This window comes from Delphinapterus leucas, chromosome 5, assembly GCF_059928025.1.
Source record: "Delphinapterus leucas isolate spDelLeu-1000000601 "Yukka" chromosome 5, BTC_Dleu_Yukka2, whole genome shotgun sequence".
Taxonomy (NCBI): domain Eukaryota; kingdom Metazoa; phylum Chordata; class Mammalia; order Artiodactyla; family Monodontidae; genus Delphinapterus; species Delphinapterus leucas.
This window is the reverse complement of record NC_143133.1, coordinates 134612214-134639303: the sequence shown is the minus strand read 5'-3', so window position 1 is coordinate 134639303 and position 27090 is coordinate 134612214. Positions and strand designations below refer to the sequence as shown.

General features: G+C 39.1%; 1 protein-coding gene and 1 pseudogene across 1 annotated transcript in view; both read left to right on the top strand.

The window, feature by feature from the left end:
* The window catches only part of RXFP1 (relaxin family peptide receptor 1), a 96433-nt gene that overhangs the window by 22592 nt on the left and 46751 nt on the right, over nucleotides 1–27090 (top strand). Inside the window, exon 2 of the mRNA XM_022582231.3 lies at nucleotides 9495–9632. Within this exon, the coding sequence (XP_022437939.1) occupies nucleotides 9495–9632 (138 nt within the window). The remainder of the gene's footprint in view (nucleotides 1–9494; nucleotides 9633–27090) is intronic.
* LOC111179129 (large ribosomal subunit protein uL14 pseudogene) lies at nucleotides 2682–3786 on the top strand (annotated as a pseudogene).

Sequence of the window (27090 nt, the reverse complement as noted above, 5' to 3'; positions counted from 1 at the left end):
GCATCAGAGCACAGGACAAACGGCAGCCTTTTCCCCATGTTACCTGCCAAAACAACAGCAATCACAGCCTTTCAAGAGATACAACAGCTGCACTGGTCCCCCTGCTTGGTAATGTCCATCTACTTCTAAGATCTCATGAAATCAATTAGGAAATCTCCACTAGAAGATAAACAAGCCACAGACGTAATGAACTGCCTGCCCTGCAAACGAGCGCACGTGTTCACAGTCTGCTGACACGGGATGCTTTCCCACTGGTGCTTCACCAATGCCTAATTCTGAGTTTCTCAACCTGGGCACTACTGACATTTTAGGACGATAAAACTTTTGTGGGGTGAGCTGTCCTGTGCATTGTGGGATACTTAGCAGCATCCCTGGACTCCACCTATTAGATGCCAGTAGCGCACCCCCAAGTGGTGATAATAAAAGATATCTCCAGACTTTGCCAAATGTCCCTTTGGCTGCAAAATCATTCCTGACTGAGAGCCACTGGCTTGGTCCTACCTCGTTTCAAAAGGTCTAAAGAAAACCAGCTAATTACAATCAGTGTATTTTCATCTATTGCCCCAAAACCAGATTTTCATGCATTTGAATCATCTGTAAATAGCTTCAGATTATTTTTTTTTATTGAAGTATAGTTGACTTACAATGTTCCAGGAGTACAGAAAGGTGATTCAGTTATACACACACACATATACATATATATTATTTTTCAGATTCTTTGCCATTATAGGTTATTACAAGATATTGAATATAGTTCCCTGTGCTATACAGTAGGTCCTTGATGTTTATCTATTTTATATGTAGTACTGTGTATCTGTTAATCCCAAATTCCCAATTTATCCCTCTTCCAGATTATTTTTATTAAAGCATAGTCACTTAAAAAAAAAAAAGTCCAAATTTTCCCAAGGATATAAACTGAAGAGTAAAATCACCCCTTTCTCTTACCATTATTGTCTCACTTCCCAAAGACAACCACTGGCAATAGTTTCTTGTTAGTATATCAGAATTTTATAAATGATATAAATATATATCTTATACAAATAAAACCAGACTATACAGGCTGTTGTTCAACATACTTTCTGTAACTCAGTGATATGTACTGAATATCTTATTATATTAGTAGGTGTATATCTACATCACTTTCCAAGTTGTTGAACTGAATATCTATTCAAGAATGCAGAGTTCTATAATTACATTATATGTTTATTTAATAACCCCCTATTACTACTGGTATTTTTACTTCTTTTGTCGTTGGATATCTGAAATACCTATTGATAGTTAGCATTTAAAATAGAAACTATAAAATAAGTGGGTTAAATATAGGGAAAGTTCGCCTTTGTACATGGTTTTTCATATTTTGTTTTTGTAAATTTTGCTTCCTAACAAAGTATTTTAGCAAACTGCCTCTGTACCTTTTATGCTGTGGGTAGTTACCCAAGAAAATAGGAATACTGTGTATTTTCCATAGACTATAAAAAGGATTTCAAATGCTGGTAATAAGTCATAGAATCCAATGAGACTCTTATCTCAGTGTTTGCAAAAGCCATGGCTATTCAGAAACACTACAAACAATTAAACAACACTCACCTCCTTTATTTGAACCTAAGTTAGCAGAACTGTCTCTAAGCAGTGACTGCATTGATTCCAGACTAACCATGCTGACATTTTCCATTTTAACGTTTAATGTTGTTACAGAATGAGGGTTATAATTTCACTGAGTTAGTGTTTTCCATAGAAAATGAGTTCCCTAGACACATTCGTAAGTGCTTGTGCGCTTCTGTCAAGGTCTGTCAAAAAGTAAAAGCTCAGTTTTATTCCATTAGTGATAAATCCCTAGGAACTTAGCTTCCAAGATATGTTTATTGAAACCCTTAAGATTTTAGTTCTGATAGAGGGATTCAAGATTTGGACACAAGCCAGGTCAGATCATGTCTCCCCCCAAAAATGATAACCAGCCCCAGCATAATCACCTCACTATATGGTTAATGAGGTCAGTTTCCTCAAAACCACATTATTAAAATGCTTTACTGTACTTCCTCTTTGGCTTTGGCCCTTGAATTACTCTGGCACCCGATTAAGTCAAAGAGAAGCTATGATCACTGCAAAAAGTCTGGACCATCTTTCCCTTTTCTGTGCACTACAGTTCCCCCAGGCCCACGAAATGCAGATACATATGTTTTAGTTATAAGGGAATGACAATAATTTGTCCTCCAGCTGAAAAAAAGAAAGCCACTGATTTTCACTCAGTACTGTGTCTCACTTGGCAACCAGTACATGTAACTGTTCATCTGTTTTTCCATCCACTTAATCTCAAAGTATTTCCAGGAGAAGAAAGAGATTTAAGTGCTTCATCCAAAAATATTTCTGCTGTTGCGATTAAAATTATTAAGCAAGTTTTCCAAATTGCTTCAAATTTTGACTGTAATATTTACCTGACTTCTTATGCATTGGAGTAACTTTTCAGTTACGGTGCTTTTTAAAAAATAATAATTTATAAATTTCTTAAATTATGAGTGATTTTTATATGAGAGTATTCAAATGAAAACAAACTGTAACTGCAAAAATTTTAATTCAAGTATCACTAAAAGCAAGATGCACTTATACCAACATTAAGTACTAACTTATACCATGCTGACAGAGCCAGTGCCTCATCCCTGCCATGCAGTCACCGTCGTCAACTGCCCCCTGCATCACGAGGGCTCTGCTAAGTATTTTACTTCAGTTCTGAGTCTGTTGCTACCCATTCTCTGTTGAAATTATTAATTTCCCGGTACCAGTGCCTTACAAATTCCCACTGCAAAAATATACCCAGATATATTTAATACTTGAATTACTGTAGTCAGAAAGCCTTCAAAAAATTATTTAGAGTCTGGCGCTCAAGATGTCGAAGCGAGGACGTGGTGGGTCCTCTGGTGCGAAATTCCGGATTTCCTTGGGTCTTCCGGTTTGAGCCGTGATCAACTGTGCTGACAACACAGGAGCCAAAAATCTGTATATCATCTCTGTGACGGGGACCAAGGGATGACTGAATAGACTTCCTGCTGCTGGTATGGGTGACATGGTGATGGCCACCGTCAAGAAAGGCAAACCAGAGCTCAGAAAGAAGGTACATCCAGCAGTGGTAATTCGACAACGAAAGTCATAGCGGAGAAAAGATGGTGTGTTTCTTTATTTTGAAGATAACGCGGGGGTCATGGTAAACAGTGAAGGCGAGATGAAAGGTTCTGCCCTCACAGGACCAGCTGCAAAGGAATGTGCCGACCTGTGGCCCAGGATTGCATCCAATAAAAGAAAAATATAAGAATAAAAATTACTTGCTCCATGTCACTCTTCTTGACACCACCTAACCCTCACCCCCTCTGTAAAATAAAACTACCCAGTGCAAAAAAAAAAAAAAACTTATTCAGAAATGCATCTACTCCTAAGCCACGTATTTTCCCTGTGAGGTAAGCTTAGCAACATTTGCACTAAATCCCATATTCTTAAACTTTTCTGTCTCATCTATTCACTCCTCATCTAAAAGAGCTTGCTATCACATTTAAGACTAAACAAACTTAATTTTAAAATAAGCAAAAAACAATGATTCAAATGAAGCCATTCAGTGTCCTCCTGCTGCTGTTCTCTTCCTTCCTGCTTTGATGCCTGGTGTGTGCGTGTTTGCAAATTCACACACACCCAAGACTAACATAAATGGAGAGATGAAAACGTGTTTGCTTACTCCGTTTAGGCCTCACATCCAGAAATCACTGAATCTTCCTTATTTAGAGCCAAACAACATAGAACCATCTAAACAGAGATTCTCAGTGAAGAGTAGCTTATCAGGATTGAGGGACACATAGAGTAAGGAATGTACGGCTTAACAGAGCAGCTCCAATATTGTAAGTTTATATTTTGAAAAGCCATTCTTTATTCCTTTCTTAGTAACTACAGAAAAATAACAGAACTGGACCAAATTGTCTTGGTTGCTATGTAGCCACAAAAGATATATACTCTTTCACACCATACACAAAAATAAACTCAAAACGGATTAAAGACATAAATGTTAGACTGGAAACCATAAAACTCCTAGAAGAAAATATAGGCAGAATACACTTTGACGTAAATTGTAGCAATTTTTTTTGGAACTGTCTCCTCAGGCAAAGGTAACAAAAGCAAAAGTAGACAAATGGGACCTAACTAAACTTAAAAGCTTTTGCACAGCAAAGGAAACCATTAACAAAATGAAAAGACAACCTACTGACTGGGAGAAAATATTCGCAAATGATATGACCAGTAAAGGGTTAATATCCAAAATATATAAACAGCTCATACAATTCAATATCAAGATAACAAAGAACCTGATTAATAAATGGACAGAAAACCTAAATAGACATTTTTCCAAAAAAGTCATACAGATGGTCAAAAAGCACATGAAGATATGCTCAACATCACTTATCATCAGGGAAAGGCAAATCAAAACCGCAATGAGATATCACCTCACACCTGTCAGAATGGCCATCATCAAAAAGAACACAAATAACAAGCATTGGTGAGGATTTGGAGAAAAGAGAACCCTCCTCCACTGTTGGTGGGAATGTAAATTGGTACAGCAACCGTGGAAAATAGTATGAAGTTTTCTCAAAAAACTAAAAATAGAGCTACCTTATGACCCAGCAGTTCTGCTCCTGGGTATCTATCTGAAGAAAATGAAAACACTAATTTGAGAAGATACATGCACCCCAATCTTCATAGCTGCATTATTTACAATGGTCAAGATACAGAAGCAACCTAAGTGTATCAACAGAGGAACGGCTAAAGAAGAAGTGGTACATATATACAATGGAATACTACTCAGCCATAAAAAGAAAAATAATGCCATTTGCAGCAACATGGTTGGAGCTAGAGATTATCATACTAAATGAAGTAAGTCAGACAGAGAAAGACAAATACCATGTGATATCACTTATATGTGGAATCTTAAAAAATGATACAAATGAACTTATTTACAAAACAGAAATAGAGAAAACAAACATGGTTAGGGGAAAGAAGTGGGGGAGGGATAAATTAGGAGTTTGGGATCAACATATATACCCTACTATATATAAAACAGGTAAACAACAAGGTCCTACTGGATAGCACAGGGAACTGTACTCAATCTTGTAATAAGCTATAATGGAAAAGAATCTGAGAAAGACTATATATTGTACCAATTACATATTCTATATTAAAACAAGTGGCCATGAATTCTACTCTCATGATTTGCATATTAACAACAAAATAGGATATTTTTTTCTATTTTAATATGAAAGTGCAAGAGTATATCATGCAAACTAAGAAGGCAAGAATCTGTTCGTGCTAAGACACAGAGTTGTCTTTCCAATGGCAAATTAATATCCTTGCAGAATTCTACACTCATTTTTCAAGCACCTCTCTTTGTTGCACTGATATCTGTGAATTGCAATAAACGATAAATGAAATTAAACTGCTTACTACCAGGTCAGAGAAAGCTCAGAACTATGGATATACATTAATGTAGAGCCAAGTCATAAAATGCATACAAGTTATTTTCGTCATTGAGGGCTTCTTTCCTCAAGAGTAAAGACAAGCTTCCTTCCTCTAGTCCAGGAAAGTTAAAATAATGTTTGTGGGAAGTCCCAACACTGTCTCCTTACCCTAAACTGGCTTTTTATTCCCCAGTCATCTCCCTTGGAGCTTTCAGTACACTGGCTGCCAGGGAAAGATCTGATAGCTTTGTGATGTTTTTATCCCCAGTTGATCTACACAGCCCAACAGAGAACACTAACCCCACCAACTCTGAAGGTATGTGTAGGTTATTCATGCCTGAGGCTCAGGGAGCGTGGCCTCCTGTACTGCCCCCTCCACCAGGCCCCCACCAGTCTTTCAATTACTCATTCAACCATCCTTGCAAATAAATTGCCAACATGAGATTTTTTTCATATCTGGAAAGAGGCTGTGTGTGTATAGAAAAGACACTTTTAAGTTCTTGATGTATGTTAGGAAAGCATTCTTTTTTTTTTTTTGCAAAATAGAGAAAATCTGACCTACCATGGCCTAAACAAGGATGTGTTTGTTTTTCTCACATAAGGAGGATGCTGCTTAACCCGAAGATTTCAGGGCTGGCATTTCCCAGATCCCTGTGAGTTTTCTTGGCCTCACAAGCCTGCTTGTTTCCTCATAGCTGCAAGACCGCTGCTGCAGCTCCACACATTACATCATGTGAAAGGCAGGAAGAAGGTGGAAGGCATGGCAACTGCTCCATCCATTCTTGTGTCAGGACAGCTAACCCCTCAGGACTTCCTCAGCAGGCTGCACCCGTGTCTCATTGCCAGAGCTGTGCCTCTTAGCCACTGAGTAGCAAGGGAGTTGGGAAAGAAAGTATTGTGTTCTGTACATAGGACCTGCAAATTAAACTGACAAGAGATAGATTAACAGGGAAAAAAGTTTACAAATTTTATTGATGTTATTATATTTAACTGTACATGCATGGAGTCTCCATAGAAAAGAAGTGAAAACTCAAAGAAGTGGTTAGAGTTGAGGGCTTATATGCTATTTTAACAAAGATGATAAATTGTGGGAAAGTGACAAGAGAGGGAAGGGGGCGATTGGGCTTCTGTAGGTGGTAAGTTGTGAGCAGGTAAACCCATGGGAAAACCAGTGGAAGAGAGGCTTGTTTTAGTAGTTTGCTTGTGCAGACTCATCTCAGTGACAACCTTCCTTCTCTAGTGATAAGGGTTGTTCTCCTCCTGATTCAGGAGAGAGCAGGGGAATACCTTCACCTGCAGAAGGGATTTTTACATAGCTTCAAAGACCCCCTCTACAAAATGCTTATTAATCACAAAGGTTAACTTTACAATGGAGAAGTGTGGGAGACATTACTATGATGAAGTGACCGAAGTGATCATCACCAGGAATGGGACAAAGCAGATCTTGCACTACCTGACAGGTTGACATGAGCATCTCTTCTGTGAATTTCTTGCCGAAGGTGCCTAACCTAAATCTAAATATGAGGAAATAAACCAAAATTCAGGAACACTCTAAAAAATAATTGAAGATAAGGAAAGACTGAGAAATGATTTCAGATCAAAGGAAACTAAAGGACTGTGACAACAAAATTCAAGGAATGACTGTGAACTAGATCCTCTCACTATGAAGGACAGTTTTTGGTCAATATGTGAAACTTGAATGTGTTCTGAGATTTAAATGGCAGTAAGGGATCAATGTTCATTTTCTAATTTTGATGGTTCTAGTGTGGAGAATGTCCTTCTAGTAGGAGAATGTCCTTTCTTATAGGAAATACACACCAAAGTTTTTAGGGGGATGGAGCATGGTCAGGAACTTACTCTCAAATTGTTCAGAGGGCAAAAACATTCTTAATAATATATTTGCAACTTCTCTTTAAGTTTGAGATCATCTCAAAATTAAAAAGTTATTTTTAAAATATCTCTAAGATTCCAAATTTATTTACTGAATCATAATATTTGAAAATGTAGGACTAATTTCATGACACTATCATTAAAGAACTATACCTGTTTCTGGGTCTTCCCTGGTGGTGCAGTAGTTAAGTATCCATCTGCCAATGCAGGGGACATGGGTTCGAGCCCTGGTCCAGGAAGATCCCACATGTCGTGGACCAAATAAGCCCGCGCGCCACAGCTACTGAACCTGCGCTCTAGAGCCCGCGAGTCACAACTACTGAACCCATGTGCCACAACTACTGAAGCCCACGCACACTAGGGCCCACGAGCCACAACTACTGAGCCCGCATGCCTAGACCCCGTGCTCCGCAACAAGAGAAGCCACCACAACGAGAAGCCTGCGCACCACAACGAAGAGTAGCCCCCTGCCTGCCACAACTAGAGAGAAAAGTCCGCACGCAGCAATAAAGACCCAAGGCAGCCAAAAAATTAAATAAATAAATAAATAAAAATGTTTTAAAAGAACTATACCTGCTTCTAAATATAAATTTTAAAGACAGGACATAAAAGTACAATATTCATAAAAGTAAGTTAGAGAAGAATTTTCAAAACAGCAGGATGAAAACACAGGCAGGTATGTTTAGTTAAAATGCCTTCAAACAGTCTCTGTGACTGAAGCCTGACAATTCATCAAAGAATTTTTTGATTTTTAAAGTTGGTTCTTAAAAAAATGAATGAATACATAAGACAGTCTCAACACAGATCAATGTATCTATACGTACACTGCAGGTCTCTGAAATGTGTGATGTTCTACCAATGACATCCTGTGGTATACAGATCCTGTGTCTTGACTCTGTTCTAATCAATTTGTTGAGAAGAGATTGATAAATAATTTTTAAATAATTTCACAAGTGAGAACACTATGTGTAAAAAGCTCATTATTAAATAGGTTTGACTATTTCCTTTATCAAATGATGCTCTCTGAGACAAGTAAGGACAGTCAAAACCTGACAGAGATGGATTTCTCCCCTAGGAGAATGTCACCTGCCTTGTTATCAAAATGTTCCACTGTATCTTACAAAGGAAATAGTCGCTTTTATTCTTTTCGTGTTTTGATGATAGACCACGAATACATTTTTACACAATAAGCTTTTCTGACTGTTCAAACTATTGCTTTTTTCTTTATAATTATTACTATTCTATAAGGTCTCAATGATTTACAAACTTAGTAAAGTTAATAAGCAAAAGAATTATCTTGGATTCTATAATAATCTTTGAAATCCTACAAATCTGAGATTTTAAATGGCACAGTTAATTTATGTCCCTCCACACAAAAACCTGCACATAGATGTTAATAGGAGCTTTATTAAAAATTGTCAAAACTTGCACACAACCATGATGTCCTTTCCTTAGGTGAATGGATAAACTGTGGTACCTTCAGACAAAGGAATATTATTTAGTACTAAAAAGAAGTGAATTACTAAGCCATGAAATGACATGGAGGAACCTTAAATGCATATTACTTAGTAAAGGAAGCCAATGTGAAAGGGTCGGGAACTATTTTATTTGATGCTACAGCACGGTGTCTTGCGCAGGACCTTGCCCTCGGGAACTAGCCCCACATGAGTGAGCGTGGGCTGTGCTTTCCTGTTTCCGCCCCTCCTCTTCCCCCAGTATCAGACCAGCCGTAATTCTAAGCCAATGGTAACAATGCAAGAAAGTCTTGATTTTTAAAATGACTGGATGAAATATTTTTGAAAGAGAAGAGGGGAATTGAGCTCAACGGTAAAGGATGGGCAGACATTTCATAGAAAAAGAGGGATGGTGAGGACATTCCAGGTGGGAAACATGAGAAAGAGCAAAGAGCGGAGAATCCTGGCATCTTCTGGAGACACGGAAAAGAACATCCTTTAGGGGTGGAGGTTCTTGGAAAATAGTTGGCGTCAGGCTGGTGCGCAGGGTGAGGCTGCATATGGACGGTGGTGCCTGCCAGGCTGACAAGAAGGAAGGTCTGTGCAACGTGGGGAAACCGCTCTTTGCAGTGCCTTGGGTAAACCTCTCTCCCCTCCCTCCTCGCAGTTGCTCCCGGGAGCGGGCAGGATGTCTCATGCGCCCTGGGCTACTTCCCCTGCGGCAACACCACCAAATGCTTGCCTCAACTGCTCCACTGTAATGGCGTGGACGACTGTGGAAACCAGGAGGACGAGGACAACTGTGGTGAGCGTGCCCCGAGTCACAGCTGGACGGGGGTCGGGTCACAGTAGCACCGGGGGACAGAGGACCAGGGTCAAGTTGCTGAGACCTCTCGGTACAGAGAGAAATGAGAAAACGAAGTTGAAATACAAAATATATGGCACTTAAGGAAATCTTACATTTATTTTACTAGCTTAACATATCCATTCTTATAAAGAAGATGCGGTTTTATACATATATATGTTTGTGCGTGTGTATACATAATATATACACAGTGGAATACTACTCAGCTCTAAGAAACAATGAAATGATGCCATTTGCGGCAACATGGATGGACCTAGCGATGATCGTGCTAAGCGAAGTAAGTCAGACAAAGACAAATATCACATGATATCACCTGTATGTGGATTCTAAAATATGACACAAATGACCTATTTACAAAACAGAATCACAGGCATAGAAAACAAACTTATGGTTACCGAAGGGAAAAGGGTTGTAGGAGGGATAAATTAGGAGTTTGAGATTAACACATACACACCACTATATAAACAACAAGGACCTAGGTATAGCACAGGGAATATATTCTTTTTTTTTAATTAATTTTTATTGGAGTATAGTTGCTTTACAATGTTGTGTTAGTTTCTGCTGTACAGCAAGGTGAATCAGGTGTACATATACATATATTCACTCTTTTTTAGATTCTTTTCCCATATAGGCCATTACAGTGTATTGAGTAGAGTTCAGCACAGGGAATATATTCTTTATCTTGTAATAAACTATAATGGAAAAGAATCTGTAAAAAAATATATATATATTTACTTACTATGACATATATATGTACAACTGAATCACGTTGCTGTACACTGGAAATTAACACAACATTGTAAATCAACTATACTTCCAATTTTTTTAAAAAAATCCATTCTTTCCTATGCATTAGCTCAGATTCTGTGGGGCAGCAATCCCAGCTGGGCTCAGCTGAGATGAGCTACACGGTCTTCTTGCCTCTGCTGTGCTTTCTCGATGCCTCTGCGGGCCTCTGTGGGTTGGCTCTGTCCCCGTGCCTGCAACCTGGGCTGAGACAGCTGGGGACACTGGCCCTTCTGCCACATCCCTCCCAAAGCACGTCACAAGGCCAGCCCTGTTCCAGCAGGGGAAGTGGAGCCCTCCTCCTGCAGAGAGCAGCTCAAAGTTAAGTGCAAGGACCTCAGACAGAGGGAGGGCAGGCTGCAGCCACGCTTGACACAGTGGGTATTACATTTGCTTTTCCCACAGACGTTAATATTAACTCACAGTGACTCAAAGAGTCCCACCTGCATGACCTTAGGAAGGTCTGTCTTTTAATTTAAATATTTCCAGGAGCAACCATGATTTGTCTGTTTGTTTATCTTATTAAAACAACAGCTGATATTTGAAGAAGTGATTTTTTTCTACACTCTTGATTTTGTAGTTATGTGTGTATGTAGGGGTGTGTGTGTGTATGTGTCCTCTTGATTCAGGGACAGTTATTCAGGAGGTGGGTAAGCTTTCCCCCATCTCCTGAAAATGTAACTGTAGTTTATTTGGGGGGGGAGATAAATTATGCAGATTTCTATATTTGGTCCTGAAGGATGTTCATTACTCTGAATCCTGGTAAATTTTAATAGAGAGAATATAACACTAGGAAAGACATTCAGGTCTATTTCTTCAAACTTAGAATTGAATTCTGATGCCAAGCATGGGCATGACTCTTGTGGAAACAGTACTTAATGGGAAGCAAAATCAGGTTGGAGATGCATCCTCCGTAACTGTTTCTTCTTTCCCTCCCCTTCCTGCAGTGTTTTCCACTCTCTGCAGGTCTGTGAACAGCCTCTCCCTCTCTGTCCCGTCAGTCATTTCCATGTGTCTCCCCTTCTATTCCTCCTCTCTAGCTGCCCACCCGCATTCCTTCCTTTACTCTCTCAACTCCCCTTCTTATTTTCATCCTTCTCTTGTCCTCCATTCTTTTTCAAATCAAATCCACCTCAGAATTCATAAATTAGATTTTAATGATTATTTAGCTCACTCCATTAAGTTTATAAGCTGCTCATTGTACAGATTTTAACACCTTTACTTCCAAAGAAAAAATCCAAGGAGTTGCTTTTAATTTCCAAGTAGCTGTAAAAACATTCCTGCCACGCCTACCCCACCCTTGGGCTGAGTTGCCCAGAAGGGTGGTTTTTATCTTATGGTCAGTGGACTCTGAGAATCAAGAAAATCTTCAGGCACGGTGCGGGGTCTGTAAATCCCCTGAAAACTATGAAATGTTGTGCATTTGTGTACATGTGCATTTTCAACAAGAAAAGTGTTCGTAACTTAACAGCTCTGCAAAACGTTTAGAGTTTTTAAAAGGCAAAAAGCTTCCTTATTCCTGCCATTGGCTAAAACAGAAATCTAGAAAAACAATTTCATCCCAAGCTGGAATCAGTTTCTCCCAACTAGCACTCTAAATCTGTCCATATAAAATCAGTAGTTGTGAGCAGTTTACGACAGTAATCGCAACAGCAACAACTTTCCCTTACCTTCTTTGATTTCTTTTTCTTTTTTTTTTGACAAGGAACTAATACTTATTAAGCACTTAATGTATACTAAATACCAACATTATACTTTAAATTTTTTTAATTTTATTATGGTAAGGACACTTAACATGAGATCTAGCCTTTTAAATTTTGAAGCAATTTTTAAGTCGGCCTTACTGTTTTTGTTTTTTTTTAACATCTGTATTGGAGTACAATTGCTTTACAATGGCCTTACTGTTTTTGTTTTTTTTTAACATCTGTATTGGAGTACAATTGCTTTACAATACAGTTTCTGCTGTATAACAAAGTGAATCAGCTATACATACGCATATATCCCCATATCCTCTCCCTCTTGTGTCTCCCTCCCACCCTCCCTATCCCACCCCTGTAGGTGGGCACAAAGCACCGAGCTGATCTCCCTGTGATTTCTTTTTAAAATAGAAACAAAGTTGTAGCAAGATTCCTCAACCAGGCATCAGAAGTCTCAGGCTCAGATCCTGGAAGTGCCTCTTTCTGTCTGTTGTTACTTCAGCAAATCATTTCTTTGTGCTAAGTCCCGTTCCTTACTGTGAAATTGGAGTAATAAATTCATTGTGAAGATTAAGTGAGTTACAGGGGTAGAAATGCTTGTCATGTAACGGGCACGCAGTAAATCTGGGCAGACCAGATTACTGACTACCATACTTGGCAGTTACTCTGGAATTCACCTCTTTGAAATTCTATCCGAGGAACTTTTACATTTGATTGGACTCCAAACCAGGGAAGTACTGGTTTGTAGGTGTGAAGGGAAGTATGAAGCAAGTTGAGACAAGGTGGCGTAAGCAATCTGTCCCCAAGATCTTGCTAATATATCATCTTAGGGATCTCGGACATGAGCAGGGAACGGTGTGTACTACTAACTTTTATGAAAAAGAAATATTCAGAGCATGGATCAAATAACTTAAGTTCTAGCTACATGTGCGTATAAATACCTTAAATATTAGCATGTGAAAATGAACAGCATTTGTTTAATCAACTATTACTAATTATTAAAAATACAGGGGACATTTGGAAAGCAATTAATATTTTAAAAACGAAAAAGAGTACGCTCTTTTAAAATCTTTGTTATTCACCATTGTTGACATTTAAAAATCCCCACGTCCAATTTTGGAAATATGGGGAAAATCATAATCCACTCTTATGAAGACATGTCTTTGTAATTGTAACAAATATTATGTTAAACTGTTCCTGGTCTTCTTATGCCAGGATCACATAACTCTCCTGAAATTCACCTAGACCAGCAGATCCCCAAATGTAGTTCAGGACCAAACCCATCAGCGGCATCTAGGAAATTGTTAGAAATGAGGTTCTCAGGCTCCATCCCAGCCCTATGGACTCAGAAACTCTGCCACTGGCCCTGCAGTTTCTATAAGCTCTTTGTGTCATTCAGATGCACAGTAGACTTTGAGAACCACTGACCTAAACCCAAGTGCGCAGGAAGTAAGGGATGCACGCGAAACAGTAGCCACAGCAGAACTAAACCTAAATCAAGACTTCAGTATGGCATGCAAGCATTCTAGCTTGCTACCAAACTCCATGATTACAATTATTATCAATTTTTTTGTTTCTATAAGAAAAATTGACACTCTACTAGTGGCAGTCATCTGGAAATTCCAAAAAATTGAACTACGCTCAAAACCTCAAAGATGGCCAGTTGAGATGCGCTGCTATTCATGCATGAAAGGGTTGGAACTTCCCAAGAGGAATGTCAGAATTTCACACCATTTTTACAGTCCAGGTCATAAAAATTATGAGATGTAGTTATTCCTTCCTGCTTCTCATTACTTTAATTTCCTTCACTAGCTGTGGTTTTTTCCTTCATTTTATAGTATCTGGATAATTTATGCTCCCCCAGCTGTTCATTTTTAAGACATCCATATTTAAATTTGGTCTAAAATGACCAAGTCAGAAAGTTGGTCCTTTTCAGAATATGTCAACCTCATGCATATTTGAATAAGCAGCATTAAATATATTTGCAATCACATAAAATACAATATCTTAGATATAAAAGGAAAACCCACAGCTAAAAATCACTTTCAGAGTGATCATTTACAGCTTAGTATATTGTCAAATAAAAAATCTTTTTCTAATGGAAGGGGGGACTTTTTTCTTGGTTAGACCTTTTAAAAGATACATCCTAAATAAAGTAGCTCCAAAAAGCTCTCCCTTATTCCCTTAAGCTACTTAACTTTGACACCAATAGTAATTATTAAAGTGGAGAAAAAAGTCAAATGGAAATAGTGGTAATAAAATTTAAGGAAGTCACTTAAAAAAAAATGAAACACCATCAAATAAGTTAAACTGCCTCCCCATGGATTGAACTATAATATAAACGAATTATATTTAGAAAGAACTGTTACTTTTGTATTATCACAGACATCTTAAACAAGTAGTCTAATTTGACTATAATTTTCCAGTTCTCTTTGAAAACCCATAGAAAACAAAAGAATATAAAATATTTTTAAAAAGTAAAATATCTCAGTACAAAAAGCATAAGGTATCAAATCACTGAACATTTTTTATGGACACAATGCAAGGAAAAGTTTAAATCAAGTTTCTGATATAAAACGATTAAAGTTTTCAGTTGCATTCACAAGGATCCCTTCTTTCTAAAATATCTGGGCAATACAGAATTTATATATATATGTCTACTAGGCAGTTACTCTGGAGTTCACATCTTTTTCATTCTATCCCAGGAATTGTTTACATTTGACTGAACTCCAAACCAGGGAAGTCCTGGTCAAAATTGATTGCACCGTTTTAATAACTTTGATCTTTACTGATAAACTCCAATATGGAAATGTACAAATTTTTCCCGAATTATGCCATTTGATATAATTCCCATATGTTTCTGCCATATATTACTAACCCATTTATTCATCTCCATGCAGAACTATCACAGACGCAATCAGAAAAGAGGCCAAAAAAGAAATCTTTGATTATAGTAGTGTTTAGTGTGACAATGACGAACCAAAAAAGGAGGGACCATTCAGTGTTTCAGCTAAAACTCTTAGATACTTGGGAGAATATGTCTGGGTAAATACCAAGGGAACCTGATTACAAAAAGGTGTGAGACTCTCATTCAGGAATTATCTTTGTCGATTTCAAACTGAGTGCCAACTTGGTAGTAAAAGTGAAATATTAAAATAGCATCAGAGGGGTGGGACTCCGTCCCTGCGTCTGACACCCTCACATCTTACTTCTCTCGGCCTTCATTCTCTACTCTTGGAAAACGGAGATCAGCAACATTATAATGAATGTGCTTTGCGATCTCATGATGGTCTATAGTATGCGTTAAATAGAATTTTGGCCGGGAAAGTGGAATCTTATAACCTGAAGCACTTTAAAAATAGCAAAGGATTGAAGACCTTCAAGATGGCAGAAGAGTAAGACGCGGAGATCACCTTCCTCCCCACAGATACACCAGAAAGACATCTACCCGTGGAACAACCCCCACAGAACACCTACTGAACGCTGGCAGAAGACCTCAGACCTCCCAAAAGGCAAGAAACTCCCCACATACCTGGGTACGGCAAAAGAATAAAGAGTAAACAGAGACAAAAGGATAGGGACGGGACCTGCATCTCTGGGAGGGAGCTGTTAAGAAGGAAAGGTCTCCACACACTAGAAGCCCCTTCGCGGGTGGAGACTCCGGGTGGCGGAGGCGGGGAGCTTCGGAACCACGGAGGAGAGCGCAGCCACAGGGGTGCGGAGGGCAAAGAGGAGAGATTCCCGCACAGAGGATGGGGCCGACCAGCACTCACCAGCCCGAGAGGCTTGTCTGCTCCCCCGCCGGGGCGGGCGGGGCTGGGAGCTGAGGCTCAGGCTTCGGTCGGAGCGCAGGGAGAGGACTGGGGTTGGCAGCGTGAACACGGCCTGAAGGGGTTAGTGCGCCACAGCTAGCCGGGAGGGAGTCCGGGAAAGAGTCTGGAGCTGCTGAAGAGGCAAGAGACTTTTTCTTACCTCTTTGTTTCCTGGTGCGCGAGGAGAGGGGATTCAGAGCGCTGCTTAAAGGAGCTCCAGACACGGGGGCGAGCCGCAGCCACGGCGCGCCTCACGCTGGTGCAACGTCACGCCGGCGCAACGTCACGCCGCCTCTGCCGCCGCAGGCCCGCCCCGCACTCCGTGACCCTCCCTACCACCCGGCCTGAGTGAGCCAGAGCCCCCGAATCAGCGGCTCCTTTAACCCCGTCCTGTCTGAGCGAAGAACAGACGCCCTCCGGCGACCTACACGCAGAGGCGGGGCCAAATCCAAAGCTGAGCCCCGGGAGCTGTGCGAACAAAGAAGAGAAAGGGAAATCTCTCCCAGCAGGCTCAGGAGCAGCGGATTAAAGCTCCACCATCAACTTGATGTACCTGCATCTGTGGAATACCTGAATAGACAACCAATCATCCCAAATTGAAGAGGGGGACTTTGGGAGCAGCTATATATTTTTTTCCTTTTTCTCTTTTTGTGTGGGTGTATGTGTATGCTTCTGTGTGTCATTTGTCTGTAAAGCATTGATTTTACAATTTGTCCTAGGGTTCTGTCTGTCCGTTGTTTTTTTTTTAGTATAGTTTTAGGAATTGTTATTATTGGTGGATATGTTTTTGGGTTTGGATGCTCTCTTCTTTCTTTTTTTAAATTACTTTTTAATTTTTTAATAGTTATTTTTTATTTTAATAACTTTATTTTATGTTATTTTATTCTTTCTTTCTTTTTTCCTCCCTTTTCTTCTGAGCCGAGTGGCCGAAAGGGTCTTGGTCCTCCGGCCAGTTATCAGGCCTGTGCCTCTGAGGTGGGAGAGCCGAGTTCAGGACACTGGCCCACAAGAGACCTCCTGGCTCCACGTAATATCAAACGGCAAAAGCTCTCCCAGAGATCTCCCTCTCAACGCTAAGACCCAGCTCCATTCAACGACCAGCAAGCTACAGTGCAGGACACCCTATGCCAAACAACTAGCAAGACAAGAACACAACCCCACCCATTAGCAGACAGGCTGCCTAAAATCATAAAAAGGTCACAGACACCCCAAAACACACCACCAGACGTGGACCTGCCCAACCAGAAAAACAAGATCCATGCTCATCTACCAGAACAAAGGGACTAGTCCCATCCACTAGGAAGCCTACACAACCCACTGAACCAACCTTAGCCACTGGGGGCAGACACCAAAAACAACAGCAACTACTAACCTGCAGCCTGCAAAAAGGAGACCCCAAACACAGTAAGTTAAGCAAAATGAGAAGACAGAGAAACACACAGCAGATGAAGGACCAAGGCAAAAACCCACCAGACCAAACAAATGAAGAGGAAATAGGCAGTCTACCTGAAATAGAATTCAGAGTCCTGATAGTAAAGATGATCAAAAATCTTGGAAATAGAATGGAGAAAATACAAGAAATGTTTAACAAGGAGAACTAAACAGCAAACAAACAATGATGTATAACACAATAAATGAAATGAAAAATTCTCTAGAAAAAATCAGTAGCAGAATAACTGAGGCAGAGGATAAGTGACCTGGAAGATAAAATAGTGGAAATAACTACTGCAGAGCAGAATAAGGATAAAAGAATGAAGAGAATTGAGAACAGTCTCAGAGACTTCTGGGACAACATTAAACCCACCAACATTCGAATTATAGGGGTCCCAGATGAAGAAGAGAAAAAGAAAATCACCAAGAAAATATTTGAAGAGATTATAGTTGAAAAAAAGATAGTTAATCAAGTGCAGGAAGTGTAGAGAGTCCCATATAGGATAAATCCACAGAGAAACACACCAAGACACATATCAATCAAACTACCAAAAATTAAATACAAAGAACAAATATTAAAAGCAGCAAGGGAAAAACAGCAAATAACATGCAAGGGAATCCCCATAAGGTTAACAGCTGATCTTTCAGCAGAAACTCTGCAAGCCAGAAGAGAGTGGCAGGACATATTTAAAGTGATGAAGGAGAAAAACCTACAACTAAGATTACTCTACCCAGCAAGGATCTCATTCAGATTCAATAGAGATATTAAAATCTTTACAGGCAAGCAAAAGCTAAGAGAATTCAGCACCACCAAATCAGCTTTACAACAGATGCTAAAGGAACCTCTCTAGGCAGGAAAGAAAAGAAAAGGAAAAGACCTACAAAAACCAACCCAAAAAATTAAGAAAATGGTAATAGGAACACACATATCGATAACTACCTTAAATGTAAATGGATTAAATGCTCCAACCAAAAGACATAGACTGGCTGAATGGATAAAAAAACAAGACCCGTACATATGCTGTCTACAAGAGGCCCACTTCAGACCTAGGGACACATACAGACTGAAAGTGAGGGGATGGAAAAAGATATTCCATGCAAATGGAAATCAATAGAAAGCTGGAGTAGCAATTCTCATATCAGAAAAAATTGACCTTAAAATAAAGACTACTACAAGAGACAAAGAGGGACACTACATAATGATCAAGGGATCCATCAAAGAAGAAGATATAACAATTGTAAATATTTAGGCACCCAACATAGGAGCACCTCAATACATAAGGCAAATGCTAACAGCCATAAAAGGGGAAATTGACAGTAACACAATCATAGTAGAGGACTTTAACACCTCACTTTCAACAATGGACAGATCATCCAAAATGAAAATAAATAAGGAAACACCAGCTTTAAATGATACATTAAACAAGATGGACTTAATTGATATTTATAGGACATTCCATCCAAAAATAACAGAATACATTTTCTTCTCAAGTGCTCATGGAACATTCTGCAGGATAGATCATATCTTGGGTCACAAATGAAGCCTTGGTAAATTTAAGAAAATTGAAATCGTATCAAGTATCATTTCTGACCACAACGTTATGAGACCAGATATCAATTACAGGAAAAAAATCTGTAAAAATACAAATTCATGGAAGCTAAACAATACACTCTTTAATGACCAAGAGATCACTGAAGAAATCAAAGAGGAAGTCAAAAAGTACCTAGAAACAAATGACAATGAAAACACGGTACCGAAAACCTATGGGATGCAGCAAAAGCAGTTCCAAGAGGGAAGTTTATAGCAATACAATCCTATCTCAGGAACCAGGAAACATCTCAAATAAACAACCTAACCTTAAACCTAAAGCAATTAGAGAAAGAATAACAAAAAAAAAAACCCAAAGGAAGCAAAAGGAAAGAAATCATAAAGATCAGATGACAAATAAATGAAAAAGAAATGAAGAAAACAATAGCGGAGATCAATAAAACTAAAAGCTGATTCTTTGAGAAAATAAACAAAATTGATAAACCATTAGCCAGACTTCTCAAAAAAAAAAAAAAGGGAGAAGACTCAAATCAATAGAATTAGAAATGAAAAATGAGAAGTAACAACTGATACTACATTACTACAAGCAAGTGTATGCAATAAAATAGACAACCTGGAAGAAATGGACAAATTCTTAGAAATGCACAACCTTCCAAGACCGAACCAGGAAGAAATAGAAAATATGAACAGACCAATCACAAGCACTGAAATTGAGTCTGTGATTAAAAATCTTCCAACAAACAAAAGCCCAGGACCAGATGCCTTCAGAGGCGAATTCTGTCAAACATTTAGAGAAAAGCTAGCAGCTATCCTTCTCAAACTCTTCCAAAATATAGCAGAGGGAGGAACACTCCCAAACTCATTCTACGAGGCCACCATCACCTTGACACCAAAACCAGATGAAGATGTCACAAAGAAAGAAAACTACAGGCCAATATCACTTATGAACATAGATGTAAAAATCCTGAACAAAATACTAGCAAACAGAATGCAGCAGCACATGAAAAGGATCATACACCATGATCAAGTGGGGTTTATCCTAGGAATGCAAGGATTCTTTGGTATACGCAAATCAATCAATGTGATACACCATATTAACAAATTGAAGGAGAAAAACCATATGATCATCTCAGTAGTTGCAGAAAAAGCTTTCGACAAAATTCAACATCCATTTATGATAAAAGCCCTCCAAAAAGTAGGCATAGAGGGAACTTACCTCAACATAACACAGGCCATATATTACAAACCCACAGCCAACATCATTCTCAATGGTGAAAAACTGAAAACATTTCCACTAAGATCAGGAGCAAGACAAGGTTGCGCACTCTTACCACTATTATTCAACATAGTTTTGGAAGTTTTAGCCACAACAATCAGAGACAAAAAAGAAATAAAAGGAATCCAAACTGGAAAAGAAGAACTAAAGCTGCCACTGTTTGCAGATGACATGATACTATACATAGAGAATCCTAAAGACACTACCAGAAAACTACTAGAGCTAATCCATGAATTTGGTAAAGTAGCAGGATACAAAATTAATGCACAGAAATCTCTTGCATTCCTACACACTAATGATGGAAAATCTGAAAGAGAAATTAAGGAAACACTCCCATTTACCATTGCAACAAAAAGAATAAAATACCTAGGAATAAACCTACCTAAGGAGACAAAAGACTTGTATGCAGAAAACTATAAGACACTGATGAAAGAAATTAAAGATGATACAAACAGATGGAGAGATATACCATGTTCTTGGATTGGAAGAATTAACATTGTGAAAATGACTATACTATCCAAAGCAATCTACAGATTCAATGCAATCCCTATCAAACTACCAATGGCATTATTCACAGAACTAGAACAAAAAATTTCACAATTTGTATGGAAACACAAAAGACTCCGAATAGCCAAAGCAATCTTGAGAAAGAAAAACGCAGCTGGAGGAATCAGGCTCCCTGACTTCAGACTATACTACAAAGCTACAGTAATCAAGACAGTATGGTACTGGCACAAAAACAGAAATATGGATCAGTGGAACAGGATAGAAAGCCCAGAGATAAACCCACACACATATGGTCACCTTATCTTTGATAAAGGAGGCAAGAGTATACAATGGAGGAAAGACAGGCTCTTCAATAAGTGGTGCTGGGAAACCTGGACGGCCACATGTAAAATAATGATATTAGAATGCTCCCTAACACCGTACACAAAAATAAACTCAAAATGGATTACAGACCTAAATTTAAGGGCAGACACTATAAAACTCTTAGAGGAAAACATAGGCAGAACACTCTATGACATAAATCACAGCAAGATCCTTTTTGACCCACCTCCTAGAGAAATGGAAATAAAAACAAAAATAAACAAATAGGACCTAATGAAACTTAAAAGCTTTTGCACAGCAAAGGAAACCATAAACAAGATGAAAAGACAACCCTCAGAATGGGAGAAAATATTTGCCAACGAATCAATGGACAAAGGATTAATCTCCAAAATTTACAAGCAGCTCATGCAGCTCAATATCCAAAAGACAAACAACCCAATCCAAAATGGGCAGAAGACCTAAATAGACATTTCTCCAAAGAAGATATACAGATTGCCAACAAACACACAAAAGGATGCTCAGCATCACTACTCATTAGAGAAATGCAAATCAGAACTACAATGAGGTATCACCTCACTCCAGTTAGAACGGCCATCATCAAAAATCTACAAACAATAAATGCTGGAGAGGGTGTGGAGAAAAGAGAACCCTCTTTCACTCTTGGTGGGAATGTAAATTGATACAGCCACTATGGAGAACAGAAGGGAGGTTCCTTAAAAAACTAAAAATAGAACTACCATACAACACAGCAATCCCACTACTGGGCATATACCCTGAGAAAACCATAATTCAAAAAGAGCCATGTCCACAATGTTCACTGAATAACTATTTACAATAGCCAGGACATGGAAGCAACCTAAGTGTCCATCGATGAATGGATAAAGAAGATGTGGCACATCTATACAATGGAATATTACTCAGCCTTAAAAAGAAATGAAATTGAGTTATTTGTAGTGAGGTGGATGGACCTAGAGTCTGTCATGCAGAGTGAAGTAAGTCAGAAAGAGAAAAACAAGTGCCGTATGCTAACATATATATATGGAATCTAAAAAAAAAAAAAAAGGGTTCTGAAGAACCTAGGGGCAGGACAGGAATAAAGACGCAGACGTAGAGAATGGACTTGAGGACACAGGGAGGGGGAAGGGTAAGCTGGGACGAAGTGAGAGAGTGGCATTGACATATATACACTCCCAAATGTAAAATAGATAGCTAGTGGGAAGCAGCCGCATAGCACAGGGAAATCAGCTCGGTGCTTTGTGACCACCTAGAGAGGTGGGGTTTGTAGGGTGGGAGGGAGATGCAGGAGGGAGGAGATATGGTGATATATGTATATGTATTTAAAAAATAAAATAAAGTACCATCAAATTCTCAAATGCTATGAAATTTATTGATTACATCCAGGCTTTTATTTTAAAGGAACTCTTTGAGTTTCCAGATTAGAATTTGCTAGCACTCCTTCTGTATTATAAACAAATGGCCATGCAGAAAAAGGCTCCCCATCACAGTCATGCTAACCTATCCTCATCCCAGTTGCAGGCACGTTGAATCACTCCACCATGAAGACCCAAGTTCAGATGCTCGCCTCGGCAGCCTCTGAACATCACCCTGCTCTGCACTTTAACAGCCTTGTCTACAGGAAAAGGATGAAGACATTGGTTCCTCTGTTTCCATATTTGTATTCCTTTGATCCACAGGGAAAACGGAAGCTTCCTCTAATACATTTTGGGTGATCAGTAAGTCAGAATCTGCTAAAAATGTATGTCCACCCAGAACCTCAGAATGTGACCTTATGTGGAAATAGGGTCTTTGCAAATTTAATGAAGGTGAGGAGTTTCTGATTTCCCCCTGGTTCAGCCCAGGCAGACCTTTCCCCTCTCCCTTTCTGGTCCAAGTCTCTTGTCTGGTCTGGGAACAGCAGAGCCCAGCTCTTCTTTATTTGTTTTTCCTCATCTATTGTCAGTGCTCAAACCTGGGCCTTTGATAACCAAATACTAAGAATTTGATTCTTTTGTTATCTGCAGACATCTGTGTCATCCCTTTTCCAAGGCAATGAAAGTGGAAAATTCTAGCCTCTTGCTATAGGAAAAGGGCAGAGTGCAAGGAATTCAAGGGAAAGGAAACTTTATTAATAACCCCGATTATTTGCCTGTCACTAATCTATGAGAATTAGACAAACAGTATTTATTTATGGGTATGATGGTGATGATACATACCTTTTAATAGGATTATAAGAATGTTTGAAGTGTATTCAAAGACCCTTTTAATTTTTAATTGGGCCTGCATTTAAAATTCCGGAACGCTAAATATCCCTTCATTTCCTTTTACACAGCTGTCAGGATGATGGCAATGCCAGGCAGTTTGATGTAGAACTTCCCTGTTCTCATTTTAGAATATTCCATTAAAGTTGGTAGTTTGTCTTTTTTAAGGTCAAAAAGACAGGAGGGAAAGTGACACAAGTCATAAATATGTGTATTGATACACAACTATGCATTGTACGTTCAAAAATGACTAGTTTCCTATTTATTATTCTCAAAATAGAGTTGGAAAAATGCATGTAGCTGAACCCCTGGCTTTTCTATAGATACAAACCTCGTTTTAACTTAAAATATGTTTACCCAACAATGCTTCAAAGATGTTTGAGTTAACTCCACAAAGACTTTCAGCTCAGAACGCTTCCTATGAGATAGGACACAAAAGACAGTTTCTGTAGTGGCTTCAATTTCTTTTTAAAAATCCCCAGGATAATGTCACAGCCTTAATTCCTTCAGAGTTGCCTCTAAAGGTACTCAGAAATAGAGTCACAGATGTAGAAAACAAACTTATGGTTACCAAGTGGGAAAGGCAGGGAGGGATAAATTGGGAGATTGGGATTGACATATACACACTACTATATATAAAATAGATAATCAACAAGGACCTACTGTGTAGCACAGGGAACTCTACTCAATACTCTGTAATGACCTATATGGAAAAGAATCTTAAAAAGAGTGGATATATGTATATGTATAACTGAATCACTTTGCTGCACAGCAGAAACTAACACAACATTTTAAATCAACTATCATCCAATAAAAATTAATTTAAAAAATAAAATAAAAAATAAAAGTACCCAGAAAGAGGCGTATGTATTCCGTCAGCAAACAGCTATTGTCATTCAAATTCAAGGAGATCTCACACTACTGGTCTGATGAATTGGTCTGTCTGATCAGGCGACACCTCAAGGTCTATTTTAATGGCCCAGGGCACCTCTACTCTGGGGATCATTAATTTCTGAGAAAGAGATGTTCCACTGTGTCCCAAGAATGGGTGCTGAGAATTGAGGAAATATCTGAGAATCAGGGATGCTCTGCTTGGCATAAATCCACACTTTATAAATTAACCGCATTGTAGCCAATAGGATTTATGCCTTCAGTTTCATGAAAGTGTAGAGCATTTAACACACAGCATCATGGCACCCTTCTTTGTCCTGGCTTCCTCTCTGACAGAGGCATGAGTCCCTCGACTTTGAATACTCAAAATCCAAACATGAAAGGAGCCCAGGAATGACCCCTGCAAACCTACAGGACTGTTTGGAAACCGTGCTCTGGCACAGCTGGCTGGTGAGAGGTGCAGAGTCCTGAGCTCCACCCCCAGAAACGTTGATCTAGTAGGTAAGAATGGGGCCCAGAAATCTGCATTTTAACACAGTGGGTGAGTAGCACACCTGTTAAAGTTTTGAAATGATTCACTTCCCAACGCAGACAATTTTATTACCAAATTCAGAACCCCTTGAAAGTGATTAATTAGAGTGATTAATTCAAACGTTAGCAGGCATCAGATCAGCTGGAGGGCTTGTTAAAATGCAGAATGCTGGACCCCATCTACAGAGTTTCTAATTGAAAGCTCCTGGAGTGGAGCCCAAGATTTTGCTTTTCTGTGAAGCTCCCAAGTGATACTGATGCTACTTGTCCCAGATCTGCACTTTGAAAACCACTCATCTAGACTTTTATTTTTAACTTTTTATTTTATATTGGAGTATAGCCAATTGACAATGTTGTAATAGTTTCACAACAAAGCGACCCAGCCATACATATACATGTATCCATTCTCCCCCAAACTCCCCTCCCATCCAGGCTGCCACATCACACTGAGTAGAGTTCCCTGTGCTGTACAGTAGGTCCTTGTTGGTTACCCATTTTAAATATAGTAGTGTATACATGTCAATCCCAAACTCCCTCTCCTCCACCCGTCTCCCCTGGTAACCGTAAGTTCGTTCTCTAAGTCTGTGAGTCTTCTTGTGCGAATACAGAAGCAAACAGTTCCCAACATGTATTAAAAGATGGCATATAAAAGGGTTAAACAAAATTAAAGCTATTTCTTTAAGGCTGATTTCCTTTCATCGTACTAGCCTGCATTATTAATTCCAAGTGGGGATACAGGATTCAGCATTTCCCAAGCATATTTAACCACAGAACTCTCTTCTCAAGAAGAATCCTGGGAAGCAGTTTGAGGAAAGCCTAATATAGCACCGTCACAACTATGCAGTGCCTTCAAGAAACTTGGACCTTTCCCATTCCCATCCAGACGTCAACCCTTGACACGCCACACACCCACCCCCGGCGCCAATGCCAGGGAATGTGAGAGCATGGAGAAGAGAGATGCATTCTCCAGAATTCAGATTGGTGTGTCTAACGCACTTTTCCATAAAATAAATTGTAACTAATACTAGATGCAAATGAAATAATGATTTACTATTTTATATACTTTATGAGAGCTAGTAAAAGTCATGTTTTAACTATATTAAAAGTACCTTAGAAGTCACTGAGGCAATAAAAATACATAAGCTAAGAAGATTAATTCCTATCGTACTCTCATAAGGAGATAAAATACATATCTAAATAGGCACAGTATGAAGCAGATTATAAGTGTAACAAGACATATGAGCAAAGTGCCCTTAAATTACGGACCACTTGCATTCATCTTGTTAACAGCAACGTTACTAAGGAAAAGAATCTGATCCTTCTGATTGACAGGATTCTTCTGCTAAATCTAGCCGTCCTCCACTGCAACATGAGAAGGGCTCTAGTCAGAGAAAATCCCATAATGCAGTTCTTCCAAAACTTGTTGTAAGACTCCCCCCGGGCATTGATGGAATATATAGACCTCCAGACCCCATATTGGCCAAATAAATCAGAGTCTCCAGTAGAGGAGCCTGGAAATCTGTGTTTTTGTTAAGTGTCCCAGTTCCCAAATTTTATTATAACATCAGGGAGACTGGGTTTTCTCTGAAGTGTCTTTGAGGACAGAGACCCATTCATTCATTCATTCATTGAATTAGCACATACTTATTCAGGCAGTATGCAGGACCAGATTTTTCTTGGTCTACGTCATTCATTCTTATTCAGAGCATCATTACATGTTTTTAGTTTTTAAAAAACCTATTTTTAGTAAATATATATACTTAATGCTCTTCATACAGCGCTACCAACACATACTAGGAACCACATCCCCTAACGCAATACCCTCTTGTACTGTGCTCTCTACTTTGTGATACCTCAGGAAAACTCAGAGAGTCAAATTTCAGTGGGATCGCAAGTAAAGTATGAAAAACCATTCTGCCCACTGTCCCATACATCCTTGAAATATGAAGGGTATGGGATTTAAGATATAGAAACACATATTCCAAAAGCTGTTTTCTGAAAAATGCTAACTTTCCAACTTTGCAATTTTGGCTACATCTTCTATGTTCTGTGTTCCTGCTTTCTGGTGAGAGGAAGTAATGGGTGGGAAGAAGAAAATGCTTTGGGAAGGCAGGGAAGAAGGTAAGTGCTAATTGCAAAGAAGCTTGTTTGTTTGATGATGCTGCTATTTAAAAAGAGATCTCCCCGCAAAACATATGCTCTCACTTGGAGAGCTGTAAGCCGTCTTGTCCTGTTTCCTTCTGCATTCTCAAATTCCCCATCACCTCTCTTTCTCTTTTCCCTCTCTTTTCAACTCTGTGTCTGTGTGTGTGTGTGTGTGTGTGTGTGTGTGTGTTGAG